The 14885-nt window shown below is 44.5% G+C and overlaps 1 protein-coding gene across 2 annotated transcripts; it reads left to right on the top strand.

The window, feature by feature from the left end:
- Positions 1-228: 228 nt before the first annotated feature.
- LOC123412590 (VIN3-like protein 2) lies at positions 229-5311 on the top strand. 2 transcript variants are annotated; one of them, XM_045105541.1, is made up of 4 exons: positions 229-333; positions 1624-2293; positions 3183-3490; positions 3578-5311. In XM_045105541.1, the coding sequence occupies exons 1-4, from the start codon at positions 312-314 to the stop codon at positions 5008-5010; spliced, it is 2433 nt and encodes an 810-aa protein (XP_044961476.1). In that variant the 5' UTR covers positions 229-311; the 3' UTR covers positions 5011-5311. The 2 variants fall into 2 exon arrangements, with proteins under 2 accessions (XP_044961476.1, XP_044961477.1); XM_045105542.1 differs by lacking the exon at positions 229-333 and adding an exon at positions 363-1187.
- The last annotated feature ends 9574 nt before the right edge of the window (positions 5312-14885 follow it).

Consider the following 14885-nt stretch of genomic DNA (forward strand, 5'->3'; position numbering starts at 1 on the left):
TGCACAGTCATGATGCCACATGTCCTCTTAATTTTACAAAAATATTTGGACCATATCTATTTCATGAAATACATGCATGTTTCAGTACATCGTCACTAATTATGCAAGCAAACTGAACATGTTTGTCACTGAAAAGTATGTACTGTATATTTAGCTTTTATATTATTCTAATCGCCCCAGGGGTTTGTGGTCTGGCTGTCGTGCGCGGACGTGAAGAGGCGCCGGAAAAGAGGCGGAGGCAGTGAGTGAGAGCAGAGAGCGAGAGAGCCGGTCCGCCGCCGCCCCCCGTCCGCGACCCGCGGCTGCACGGCATGGCCTCCTCCCTCTACTCCGGTCAGCGCCGACCCCGCGACCTGCCCGCTTTCCCCTCCCTCTACATTTCCGCGTACTTTTGTTTTGTTTTTGTGGAATGTTTCTTTTTCTTTTCCTTCCCGGCCAACCTTTGCCCCTATGCCCTGTGGAGGCGCCAGCGATCCGCCGGCGAGCTCGTCAGGCGGCCGATTCCCGGCGCGATCGGCGTCGATCCTGTTCTGCATGTTCTTTTGGGAGGGGGGATTGGCCCCTGCCCCCCGGGCCGCTCGCCAGCTAGGGCTTGTCCTCGAAATCGCGCCTATTCTTGCCGGCGTTTGCGTGTTGCCGCCCGGTTCGGTCGCGGATTTTAGGCCGTACGAATCCCCATGGTTGCGATTCCTGCAATGTGCGCGTAGAATTTCACCGCCTGGTCGCAAACTATGCTTGTCCGTGCCTTTGTGCCTGGTCTGTCACTGTAGTGCTGCCACCTTGATGAAATCAACGGGCAAGAAACCAGAAAGGTTGCTCTTTTCTCGGTGCTCTGTTCGTGTGCGTGTAGTTATTATTGCCGCATTGTGTCTTCTCTGCTTTTGGTAGTCGTCATTCGTGCATTTACTTGCCAGGATTCAGAAATGCATATATGATTTCTACTGTCCATATCCCAGTGGGTTGCTCACCGGGTTTATTTGCTGCGTTAGAAGTCGCGTCGGCAGAATTTGGTTGACAGTTGAATGGATTTTGGAGTTAACCCAGAATATGATTCATGTTTTATGTCAGCTTACTGCAATCATATGATTATTATTGATTTTCATCAGCATTTGTGGAGAAAGGCTATCCTTTCCTTCTGAGTTAGTGTAAATTGCTCGGCAAGGACATGATCTCATTGACTACATCCAGTGAGTATCGCACATCACATATTTTTTATGCCTGCAACTCTGCATACATGATTAATCCCAGGATAATGTATTTATTACTGAAGATACATAAATACATCATTTTTGGACCTTGTTTTCTTTTAACTCATAACATCTTCTTTAGAAGAATACTGTACGGAGTATATTGAAGATGCATTGCACATTACTGATTCTTCTTCGGACAATGTCTTCTCCTTTTAGTATAAGACATTCCATCTAGCCCGCAAGCTTATATGTATTTAATGTACCTTTAACTCAATGCAATCAACTATTATGTTCTTGAAGAGATCTGCTATACTCGTACTGTTTATTACCTCAACTATACGTTAGATAACATATTGTTGGTTATCAGTCTACCACTACTCTGAGAATGTTCCAAAATAAATTTGTCAGCAACTTTAACATTTTGGTTCTACAGGATGTATTTCTGATCCAGATAAATGCCGTTTGCTGAGTGTCGATGCAAAGAGAGAACTTGTCCTTCAATTATCGAAGTGTCCGCATATTGCACTTGGATTGCTACATAACTGGACAAGCCATGATGTCAAGCAGATTCTCTTCTCTGTGTTCTGTAGAGAGAGAAAATATGACGGGGTATCAAAGAAAATAATGCTAAAGTATCTCTTCCAAGCTGTGAATGGGGAGCCATCTGGCCATGGGAAACGTGTATCCAAGTCAGACCCTGAGCAAAACTCAAGCACTCTCCAGTTCCCTCACAAAAAGCAGAGAAAGAATGATGCTACACTGCTTCCAGTTATTGCCAGCACTCCAGTAACAGCTGGTGTGACTGCACCAACAAACAGTGCATGCCGCAATTTAGCTTGCAGGGCTAGTCTTAATCCAGCAGATAAATTTTGCAGACGTTGCTCATGCTGTATCTGTTTTAAGTATGATGACAATAAGGATCCTAGCCTCTGGCTGTCCTGCAATTCAGATCAGCCCTTGCAGGGAGAGTCATGTGGTTTGTCATGCCATTTGGAATGTGCATTCGGGGATGAAAGATCCGGAATTGTGCAGAGTGGATCGTCAAAGAAACTTGATGGGGCTTATTACTGCGTCCACTGCGGGAGACAAAATGATTTACTTGGGTATTTTTCTGCAACACTTTCCAATTATAGTGTTTTACTGTAATATTCTAATGTTAGAATTAATCACATATATCTGTTTCGGTACTAACGCTTCCAGATTTACTTGTTAGCTGCCTTATCGCATCAATTTTATTCTTGCAAATCTCAGCATGATTCATTTATTCAGAATGGCTCAGTTTTTAGCCCTAAATTGACCATACAAATAACTAGTGCAACATATATGTTGTGTAGAGTTCATACGTGGATATCACAATAATGTCTCTTTAGTTGTTGATCCGAGCTGTCTAAGATTCAGTGTGGTGGTTAAGATAACTATTTGTTTCTGCTACTATAAGATTATTTCTCATTTATATGTTATGCTTTTCAGTTATGGTAATTTAGTGAAATAAAAAGGTGGCACCAAATTCTTACTATGTGCCCACAGTTTCTTTCTCCTCTAAGCGTGTTTTGTATTTTCACCTTCTGTGTTTTATATGTCCCCGAGGCCTTCCGTGTTTTATATGTTAGCACCCCACCCTGATTTTTACAGTTTGGTGAGGAGACGAAACCATATTTGTACTCGGGGTGCTAGAGTGTCTTGCTTGTACCTCTCTGTTTGTGAATAGTACTCAGGACACCCTTGCTAGCTATGCTTCCATAAAGATAATGTTAAAATGGAAGGGAAAAAATATAGTACTCTAGACATGGTTGAATAACAAAGTTGGTCCGGGATAAGTTATTTTCTCACAATCTGATCTGTAAACATCTGAATGATAAAGCGGTTTGAGGAATTTGAGTTGTTTTTTCCAGTGGGAAATGGTCCTATCAGCCGGAATATCTAATCTGTATATTAGAGAGAATGCAAGCAAGTATAGTTAGTAAGGATGCCCATGTAATTTCATTTTCTCAGGTGCTGGAAGAAACAACTATTGATAGCAAAAGATGCTCGGAGGTCTGATGTGTTGTGCCATCGTATATTTCTTAGTCATAAGCTCCTCATATCCAGTAAGAAGTACTTGGTCCTCCATGAGTTTGTGGATACAGCATTGAAGAAACTGGAGGGTGAGCTTGGTCCGATTAGTGGCCTCGAAGATAAGGGTCAGGGAATTGTTGGTCGTCTTGTTGTAGGTGCTGAAGTGCAGAAGCTTTGCAACTGCGCAATGGAGACTCTGGAATCTATGCTATCTGGTGCATTAACAACTGAGTCGCAAAGCCAGAGTAAGTTTCCATGCTTCCTATTTTTTTCTCATGTATGTATACCTGTAATTGAAATTAATGCTTATCCACATATCACTTGCAACTCAGGTTCTTGTGTGGTACCATCAAAGTTCATAAAGCTTGAGGATATATCCCATGAATCTGTCACTGTAGTTTTTGACCTGAACGCATGCCCCATGCTATCTCAAGGTTTAACTGGCTTTAACCTGTGGCACAGAGAGGCCAGCAAAGAACATTATTCCTCAATCCCAACAGGCATAGTACCGGTGCCATCGACAATGTTAGTGGTCAGAGGACTTGCGCCACGTACGTCCTATGTCATCAAGGTTGTTGCATTCACCAACTCAAAGGAGATTGGGTCGTGGGAAGTCAGGACAAATACCATTAACTGCCCCAAGGAAATGGATGCAAAAGATTCAGTGCCAATTTATGCTAGAAAAGACCTAATAAATAACACAAGCACGAAGACAAATAGCAGTGGTCTGTCGAATCCTTCTTCTGAAGACGTGGAATCGAACAATGACAATACAACTTCTGCCAATCTCAGCAGGTCTCCAGAAAGCGACGTTGAATACTGGACAAGTCTTGAAAAGGCACCTCATCGCTGCAATGAAACCGACGGTGATTCACGAGATCTTAAAACAGGTGTTGCTGGGGTAACTAAAGTTGATGTGCTGGAGGAAGCTCCTAGGGGATCAGCATCAGCTCTAGACGACAACGAAGAAGAACCTGGTTCAGCTGCTGAAGCAGCTTTGCCAAAGAGGCCGTCAGAGTTAATGGGGTATAGCCGGGAAGTTTTGAAGCAAAACCTGGCGACGATCTGCTCAGAGATTGCATCACATGAGCACACTGGAAACGAGTCGGTCTCTCCGCCCGAATACCGCGGCTCACCGCCACGCGTCACACAGGAAGGGACTGAGAACTGCAGGGGGTTTTCTGCAAGGTGCATTGAAGCAAAGTCTGATGACCATATTCTTCAAGATGACGGTTGGAAGGCTGAAACAGACCCCAGGAGTCTGTCATGCAAAGGAACCCCTGGGAAGTGTGAGAACAGTGGACACAGTGATGTACCATCAGAGCCTCACACATCTGCTCAAGCACCTGCTCTTTGGAAGCCCTCGAACCTGCCGCAGCGTAACAAGCCGGACAACGCAGCAGGTTCACCGGTTCCTGTAACAGGGAGTGGGAGCAAACCAAACAAAGATGGCCGTGTTCCTCAGCCTTGCCCTCTGAAACCTGGACCAGAACCAGGAAAACCCAAGGATGCAGAGTGCACTGATGTAGACGCCTATGTGTACTGTGTCAAGGTGATCAGGTGGCTGGAATGCGAGGGCTACGTCGAGGCCAGCTTCAGGGTGAAGTTCCTGACATGGCTGAGCCTGCGGGCTACCCGGCAGGAGAAGAGGGTGGTCAGCGTGTTTGTGGACACTTTCATCGATGATCCTGCGAGCCTCGCCGGCCAGCTAATCGACACCTTCTCCGAGATGATCTACGGCAAGAGGCCGCCTATGGCGCCATAGATTCCCTGCGTGGAACTTCAGCGCTGTTGGGAACAGCGGATATCTTTTTTTGTGAACGGAAAGATAAGGGGAGTTTCTTCTTCTTTGGGGGAGAAAAGAAGATAAGGGTAGTTGCCATCATCTGCTGTTAGATAACTAGCTAACCATTGCACCAATTTCTTATTTTGGAACATTATGCACTGTATGACCGACCGTTATGTTTTGTTAACTGCCCCCTCCCCCTCCACTGGAAGTTAAACGCCTTATTAAACAGCATGAAGCATCGGGAAATTTGCAACCCGGAATTGTGCTTATTCTGAAATCCTGATGTGTTTTTGTGAGTGTGTGCTGCTTGTGAAGTTGAAGTTTGATGATTTTTCAAGTTTATTTTATCATTCTTTGACTGCTTGACCTTGATGGTTCTCAATTTGGATGTGCTGGCTTGCTTTGCATGTTCTCAGAAAGATTGATCCAGCGTGAGATTCTGAGCTCGCTATCTCTGAATATCTTGGAAAATAGGAACAGAAGTTTGCAGTGATGATCATATACTAGTGCTGCATAGTGCAGGGGTGCAAACACTTCTTCCGGTTTGAACCTAAACGCGGAGGGAGTACTATTTACTATTTTGTGAAGGAATCAATTTAGTACCATATATATAGAAACAAGTGTCTTTCCACTAACAAAACTTTAACATCTGAAATCTGCACATTGCTCTGAAGTCTGAACAGTAAGAAGGCCATGATCCTTCCTCACCTTCCAATTCCAAACCGTATGAACATTTTTCATCGCGTTGCAAATTCTAGTCAGCACTGTGGATGAACTCGTTATGGTCATGTCTATTGTCCGGCTTGATTGGCTTATATATGTATCTTCACCAGCACCCACTTCACGCAGCGCCCAAGGCCGCCTAGGCTCTATTGGTGCTAGCCTTGTGCTTCCGGAGCTCAGCATTGCAGCAATATCTGTCATGCCGGGGCGATCTGCTGGATCTTCCACCTAATTGTGATCTAGCGGCAGATGCTTGGATACATCAGATTGATCATACGTAATTGTGATCCAATGCTTTTACATAAACTGAATCCCTTGCATTAATTGACAATTGTGATCACAATTCACACTAATTCATGGCCAAACTAAGAATCTCACTCGCACTACTGGAAAACATGCCAGTGAATTTCTACTACACACGTGCAACTAGATTACATACTATAGTTGACAGATTGTAGCTTATCCTCTGCTTCCTCTGCTTTTCTCAGCAAGCACTGCTGATGATTTCTTCCTCTGCTTCCATCACTTGAGCACTCATCCCTGGATTTGCATCGCTTCAGCATAGTCCCGTTGACGAGCCATCTCGATGCGGTGAGCTTGATAACGCCATGCTTGCTGTCTTGCTTGGAGCAGCTCCTCAGGGGACTTGGTCACGTCGGAGTAATGGATCCAGGGGTCGTTGAACTGCACGGTGTCCACCATCTGCTCCACCTTCCGCCGGGCCTCCGCTCTGCTGCGCTCGATGTCAAGCCGACGGCTGGCCTCTTCGGAGGAGGCAGAGCGAGCCTTGTCGCGGAGAGCCATGCTGAGGCGAGCTTTCGCGATCAGTTCGCGCATGCTCATCTCCGGCTTCGGTTGCGTCGCGGTCGCCGGAGATTCGGCGACCTTGCTCTTGATCACGGAGGATTGGAGGTTTGGATCCTTGCGTCCGCTGGGACACGGAAGCTTGCTGTTCTTGATGTTGGCAGGGACCGCGACCTGGAGCTCGCCCCCGGTGCAGGCACCGCGTACGCGCTTCGCCGGCGGCGGTTGCACGTCGCACACGGACCCGGGACGCTTTGGGCTCTTGGCAGCCGCGGGGATCGCCATCATGGCGGGGTTTAGGCGCACGCGGGAGGAGCAGGAGTGCAGGTCGTCGTCAGCGGCGGCGCTGCTACGGCGCGGGAGCAGAGACGGCGGAAGCACCGTGGTGCCGCCCATGGTCGTGGCCGCGGAGTCGCGAGAGCAACGATCGCGAGAGCGCAGATCCGGCGGCGGGAGGGAGGAAGAGGATGCGGTGGAGGCCGATGAGATGGATGGGGAACTGGCGGCAACCACTATATCTGGCTAGGGTTTGAATCCGAGTTGAACCAGGAAAGAACGGCGCTGGTGAGCAAGGAAGAACGCGCTGGATTTGCACGCGGGGGAGAGAAGTGGCGGCAAGCAATTTGAATCCGAGTCGGACCACGCATGCATAGCTAAACAGGAGCGCTAATTTTCATCCGGATGAAATTTATTCGCTTTCATTCATTTTCTGAGCCATGCGATTCAATTCGAGATTCGTACAGTTCTTTTATTTTCTCTTAGCACGCGTGTCTTTCTGATTGTTATCGGGCCTGTACACTGTTCCGAGAGAGCCGCTAATATCGTGGGTCGTGTCTCCTGGTCGCAACTATTTTTTTTCCTCCCACTTAGCTGCCTTTGGATCGTTCCCCATTTCTACCGGCCAGAGCTCGAAGGCGGAGAGGCATGGTGGTTTTTGCTGGAGGCCTCACTCGCTGATCTCTCGAGGCTCTTTGGTGGTCAGTCCTGTGCCCCCGCCCCCTCTTCCCCTGGTTGCTTCTTTCCAAGTTCGCACGATGATTTGATTCACCTTTGTTCTTGCGAGGAAGAGGGGAAGAGGCGAAGTCGACACCATGGCGATTTGCCTGTGGTTTCTTCTCGGTTCAGCGTCGCCCCCCCCCCCCCCCCCCCCCGCCCCGCGGGCGGTCCTGGCCCCCGTCACCTACCTGAGGTTGTTGGTTTGCAAGCACCCCCTCCCCCCTGTTTCATTTTCCTGTGCGATTTGCTAGATCTGGTTGATTGTCTCGTTGTATTCATCTACTTGTATTTGTAGTGTGTTTAGCCGTGGACCCCTCTTGTTTATAATGATTTCTTCTTCCAAATGTAGATGTAGTTTATCTGTGGCCGGCTTTGAATTAGCGGTGTTGACCCATTGGCCGCTGCTAGAGTCATAGGTTGATGTTTGTCTGGTCTAGCCTGTTTTTGTTGTAGATGTGTGATTTTCTAACGTAATTTCTGACATAGATGTATATGTTTGCTCCGCTTTTCCCCTGTTGTTTAATTCTGGATTGCATTTCTTCAGTTAACTAATATTATTTGGCATGTACTACTGCAGTGTAATTTTTAGTGGATTTCACTATAATTAAGTAACAACCATTTGGCTACTATAGACTGCAATAGTGAATGGCCAGTGTAAATGTAATATTAGATTTAATTTTACACTGATATCTCTACTGTAGTTTCAGTGTATAGTAGTCTATCTTACACTGGTTTTTCATTGTAAATGGTCAGTGTAAATGTAATCTTTAGGTTTTATTCTGGACTGAATTTCTTCAATTAAGCAACAGTTGTTTGGTCTGCACTATTTTGCAGTCTATAGTGATATATCTATTTAAGTTTCACTGATATCTCGGTGTAACTTACAGTGTAGATGGTAGTACATTTTAACTAAATTGTGTTCTTCCAGCATTTTGTACTTTTGTTTACATGATGGTAGTACCATTGTTTCTAAAATACAGTCATATATTCACAACTTTATATTGAAATCTAATCTGCCATGTCTATACAGTTATAGATTCACAGATACAAATGTCCAAACATGATCAAAAGTATCTGAACAATGTACAGTTTCTCAGCACCAAACTTTCTGAAATTACAGCAAAACTACACTTTTTGTTTGAACAAGTTTTTCCTAAATGAAATTCATAGCTTCCTGAACATGCCCCCCTCTCATCCCGAAACTTTTTTGGGCCCTGTGTTGTATCTATAGCTGTGAATTTCAAAGCACTAATTTTGCAACTGGTTTTTGAAATCTAGTGTTCCAAAGTGTTATTCATCTGACCGTAGACTAGTAGTTTGCGTGCTAGTTGTTCCTAGGGTTTCTCCTGCTTCATGCTATCCTTTTTACCTGTGTTCTAATCTTTGTTCTGTTAAGTTGTGCTCTTCAACATATCTGAATGATCCTCATAGTCTTCTTTCAGATGTCATGAGGTAGGAAAGATATCTTGGAGGGGTAAATGCATAAGAGGGGGTATTTACCTGTGTTTTTCTGCATCTCCAGCCAGATTTGTGTCCCAGATCATGGCGGAATTGCCCTCTCTGGTGTGCACCCGTTCAAGTTCATGTTGCTGGTGTCTTTGCAATATGTTTTCTTAGTGGATTTATAGTGTTTGTAATTCCTACTGATTTACAATGTTTTTCCTAGTGGATTCACTGTAATTCGTACTGGATTTACAGTGATTTTCTTAGTGGATTTCCACTGTAATTCGTACTGGATTTACAGTGATTTTCTTAGTGGATTTCCACTGTAATTCTAAGTGGATTTACACTATAATTCCTACTGGATTTAAAGTGTTTTTCTTAGTTGATTTCCACTGTAATTCTATGTGGATTTACAGTGTAATTCTAAGTGGATTTGCATTGTAATTTCTACTAGATTTACAGTGTTTTTCTTAGTGGATTTGCACTGTAATTTCTACTAGATTTACAGTGTAATTCTAAGTAGAATTACACTGTAATTCCTACTGGATTTATAGTGATTTTCTTAGTGGATTTCCACTGTAATTCTAAGTAGATTTACACTGTAATTCCTACTGAATTTAGAGTATTTTTCTTATTGGATTTTCACTGTAATTCTAAGTGGATTTACAGTGTAATTCTAAGAGGATTTACACTGTAATTCCTACTAGATTTACAGTGTTTGTCTTAGTGGATTTTCACTGTAATTATTTAGCATAAATTATTTGGATTGTTAGTGTATTTTTAGCGGTGTTCACAGTGTAAATCTTAATGTAATTTTAGTGGATTTTACATTGTAATTCTTAGTGGACCTAAAGTTTTTTACAGTGCATTTTTCAGTGGATATTACACTGAAAATCTTTAGTGTAATTTTAGTTCTTTTCCAGTGTGTATTTTGTCATTTCATTGTGGTCCTTTCCTCCCTTTGTTAGCTTTAGCTTAGTGGACATAGGAAAGCTTGGCTGTAACGTTGGGCTCCTCTTTTGCTTCTTTCTGTTCGGGTTGAAAAAAGTTAAGGTGACCCGTTAAGATCATCCTGTAACAGATGACAGGGACACGAGACAAATACGAACTAACAAGAGGGCAGGAGACACAGGATAGGGGGACACTTGTCATCCTGTAGCTGGAGGAAAAATATGGCTGAAACGAATTCGTTTTTATCCGAATGTAAAGTAGACAACGCGCACCTTCGTTTTTAAATCCGAGAACTGTCTGAATCCGAGTTGGCCCAGACACAAATCTAAAATGAGTTCTCCTTGCATAATGCCTGCTTGTAGCATTGGGGCCACTTCAGAGTTCAGACTTCAGAGTTGAGAGTTAGAACATCTTAGCCAGCATGTCATGGTGCATCTTATTTCAATCCAGAACAGCGCTTATTTGGAGATCCTGATGTGTTTCGATGTGTGTGCAGTTGCAGATCTTAACTCGGAGTGATGTCATTGCTGCTTGTCAACTTGAAGTTTTGGTTTGCAAACGGTTATAATTCCCATCATCCCATGTCCTTTTCCACACATGAGAATAACTGTTCCCAAACATGAGCAACCCTGGCTAAACTTCAATAAGAACTGGCTAGACGCTAGAGTTGAAACTTCAATAAGAACTGGTTATACGTTTGGGAACTTTATCTAAACCAGGTTTTTTTTTTTTCAAATGGGCGAACTTTTTAAAATAAAAAAAGGAAAAGCTAACCATCAGCCGGCGGATTATAATGGCCGCATCAGCCACCTCCCCCGTAAGACACACGTCCAAGTGACTATGCGGTTCTGCAACAAAGACTATGTTTCTGAAGCATATACGATGTTGCAGTGGTCTACTATAGATTTATGTTCTGACCATCCGGCCGCCGCCAGCCGCCCATGCCGCCCATGAACGTTGCAAAAAATTTCCGCAACTTGACCTTTGTTGTAAAAAATCCTGAAACATGACTTTTGTTGCAAAAAAATTCTCCCGCAAAAGTACCTATGTTGCAGAAAGACGAAGGAAAAAAAATCCTGCAACAAGCAAATTGTTTCTGAAAATCGACCGTTGTTTCAGGAATTAACGGGTCAAAAGTTTATTTCTTGCAACAAAGCGAAAGTTTCTGCAACTCAGCCATCGTTTCAGGAATTATGGGGTGCCTGACCGGAGCAGATTCGACGGCTACGTGTAGATCGGACGGCCCTCCAAGTGGTGGATGTTTAGTAAACATCCACCGGTGGATGCGTAGCAGGCCCCATTAAAAAATCAAATTCGTGAATCTTTTTCCATTTCTTGGACTATTTTTTGCAATATTTTAGTGATTTTTTTTAAGATCTATGAAAAAATTCAAATCCGAAAGCATATTTTTCAAAAACAATGATTTTTTAAAACCGTGAATGCTTGGGCCAGCCCAACAGGTGCCCAACGGGAGCAATGTCGCCGCCTAGTTCGGCCAAGACCTAAGCATAATTTTATTTTCTTTTTTTAGTAATTCAGTTTTCTCCTTTTAAAACTTTATTATTATTTTTTAAACCTATTTAAAATTTTGAAAAATTGTTTGGAATACCAGACAATGTTCTTTTTTCAAATATTGATGTAATTTCAAAATATATTCTGGAATTTCATAAATGTTTCCGCTTTCAGTTTTTCACAAATTTAAGGAATGTTGGCATTTCAAAAATATTTTTTATATTTGTAAATAAAGCACGTTGTTTGCAGTTTTTGTTTGGGATTTTGATCAATTGTTGGGAATTGGTTAACAATGTTGAAAAGAGTGTTGAAAGGACGTGGACATGGAACTGTTGTCAGTAGCGTCACACCCGTTGGCTAGTGTTCTGAATGTCTTGGTGGAGGTTTTGCATTGAGAATTGGAGACTAATGACTGGTGATGGCCGAATGGAGGCAAAGATGGATGATGGTGTCGCTGGCCAAGTTTTGACCGTTCAAGATGATCATACTATCTTTTTTACTGGTGCTCGTTTTACTATTAACTTTGAAGTTCAGGGTTGCTACTGGCTACTAGTCAGACAGCCAGAAACAGAACTGTTCTGTCTCTACATCATCAGCTCTTGGACACAAGCCCCTTTATCAGATAGCCAGCATGTCAAATTGCGCACTCCATCTGGTTTCTCTTGAGGAGGAAGACGAGAAGCTGGGCATGAAGCTGCAGGTACAGAGGAAAAGAGGAGGGGGAAGAACTGCAAGACCTGTGAGTGTTGCCAACATTTCCCATTGTAATCGAGTGATGTTGTGTACTATGAATTCAGATTATGTATCAGGCATTGTAATTCCCTTGTATTCCAGCGGATTTATGTCATTGAATATGTGATTCATTGTAATTCTGGGCTCCCTTGCATTCAACCTTGGAGTTAATTGCTGTGTTCTAGTATATTCAAGTGATCTTCTTGATGGGATCATCACATCCAATGCTTTCACATAAAACATGCTACAACAGATTGAAAAACATAGAAAGAGATCTGGTGCTGCTTGCATACATCAGATCCAATGCTTTTACGTAGAACAACCCCTTGCATTAATTGATCAATTTTGATCATAATGCACACTAATTAAGAATCTCACTTGCATTACTAAAAAAACATGCCAGTGAGCGAAGTACTCCTACAGACTTGCAACCAAGCCTACTACTGCCGACTCTGCTTCCTCTGCTTTGGTCAGCTAAGCAAGACTACCACCAACAAGGCTGCATTGCTTCAGCATAGTCCCGTTGACGAGCCATCTCGATGCGGTGAGCTTGATAACGCCATGCTTGCTGTCTTGCTTGGAGCAGCTCCTCAGGGGATTTGGTCACGTCGGAGTAATAGATCCAGGGGTCGTTGAACTGCACGGTGTCCGTCATCTGCTCCACCTTCCGCCGGGCCTCTGCTCTGCTGCGCTCGATGTCAAGCCGATGGCTGGCCTCTTCGGAGGAGGCAGAGCGAGCCTTGTCCCGGAGAGCCATGCTGAGGCGAGCTTTCGCGATGAGTTCGCGCATGCTCATCTCCGGCTTCGGTTGCGTCGCGGTCGCCGGAGATTCGGCGACCTTGCTCTTGATCGCGGAGGCGTGGAGGGACGTCGGACTCTTCCGATCCTTGCCGCTGCTGGGACACGGAAGATTGCTGCTGTTCTTGATGTTGGCGGGGACAGTGTCATGGAGCTCGCCCCCGGAGCAGGCACCGCGTACGCGCTTCGGCGCCGGCGGTTGGACGTCGCGATCGCATTCGGGACGCTTTGGCCTATTGGCAGCCGCGGGGTTCTCCATCAAGGCGGGGTTCACGCGCACCCGGGAGGAGCAGGATTGCAGGTCGGCGGCGGCGGCGGCGCTGCGACGGCGCGGGAGCAGAGACGACGGGAGCACCGTGGTGCCGCCCATGGTCGTGGCGGCGGAGTAGCGAGAGCAACGATCGGCGAGAGCAGGGATCCGGCGACGGGAGGGAGGAAGAGGATGCGGTGGCGGCCAATGAGATGGATGGGGAATTGGGGAACTGGCGGCAACCACTATATCTGGCTAGGGTTTGAATCCGAGTTTGCCCAGGAAAGAACGGCGCTGGCAAGCAAGAAAGAACGCGCTGGATTTGAACGCAGGAGAGAGATGTGGCGGCAAGCAATTTGAATCCGAGTCGGCCCAGGCACCTTCGTTTTTGAATCCGAGAACTGTTGGCAAGCAATTCAGACATTAGTGGTATTTGAATCCGAGTCTCAAGATTCAAATTGCTAGCTATCTCTCCATCTTTCCAAGCAATTTGAATCCGAGTCTGATTCCCCATTCTGTCTGCTTCAGCTGCCCTGATCTTGCGTCTGTTTCTAACTGTAATAATTTCTTGTGCATTGTTAACTTTCCGGCTTCAGTTCAGAGTTAAACATATTAACCAGCATGATGCATTCAGAATTTTGAGATCCTGATGTGTTCATAGTGTGTGGAGCTACAGATCTTAACTCTGAGCTCCGTGGTTGCTGCTTATCAAGTTGAAAAGGTTTCGAGATCCCTATATCTGGATGAAGTAGAAAATAGGAACAACAAAACATGAAACACCAGACATTTGAATTACAATGTAGCTGATAAAAAATCAGTCTGGTAGCTGGTATCACAGAAACATGTTTATTTTCACTATACAAAAACTGGTCTTAATATATATCTCGAATATGTACACTACCTGAGCCGTAAAAAGCCCGCAAACCGTGCTTAGATTTTTATTTTCTACTATATGCCACTGAATGTTCTCCATTATATCAAACCTTCGGGTCTAGAATGATTCAAACTCTAGCTATCGTCTGCTGTTAGATAACTAGCTACCCCTTGCACCAATTTCTATTGGAACCTTATTATATGTGTGTACCGCTATGTTCTGTTAACTCCCCCACTACCCCATCCCTTGAAAATTAAACGCCTTATTAAACAGCATGAAGCATCAGGAACTTTGCAACCTGGAACTGCGCTTGTGCCGAAATACTGATGTGTTGTTGTAAAGTGTGTGCTGCTTGTCAAGTTGAAGTTTGATGATTTTTCAAGATTTTTCCCCTTCCTTTTTGACTGCTTGATGGTTCTCAAGTTGAATGTGCTGGCAAAGTAGCAGTGTTGTTTTGCCATGCATGTTCTAAGAAAGATTGATCCAGCGTGAGATTCTGAGATCGTTATCTCTGAATATCTTAGAAAATAGGAACAGAAGTTTGCAGCGATGATGATATAGTAGTGCTGCATAGTGCAGGGCTGCAAAGTGCAAACGCTTCTTCCGGTTCCAACCTAGGAGTATTTACCATTTTGTAAAGGAATCAATTTAGTAGTACTCCCGAACAAATTTGAACTAAAACGACGACGCTTATTTTGGGACCGAGGGAGTACTATAGAAACAAGTTTCTTCACACCTACAAAACCTTAACATCTGAAATCTGCACAT

Source organism: Hordeum vulgare, chromosome 7H (genome assembly GCF_904849725.1).
Source record: "Hordeum vulgare subsp. vulgare chromosome 7H, MorexV3_pseudomolecules_assembly, whole genome shotgun sequence".
NCBI classification, from domain to species: domain Eukaryota; kingdom Viridiplantae; phylum Streptophyta; class Magnoliopsida; order Poales; family Poaceae; genus Hordeum; species Hordeum vulgare.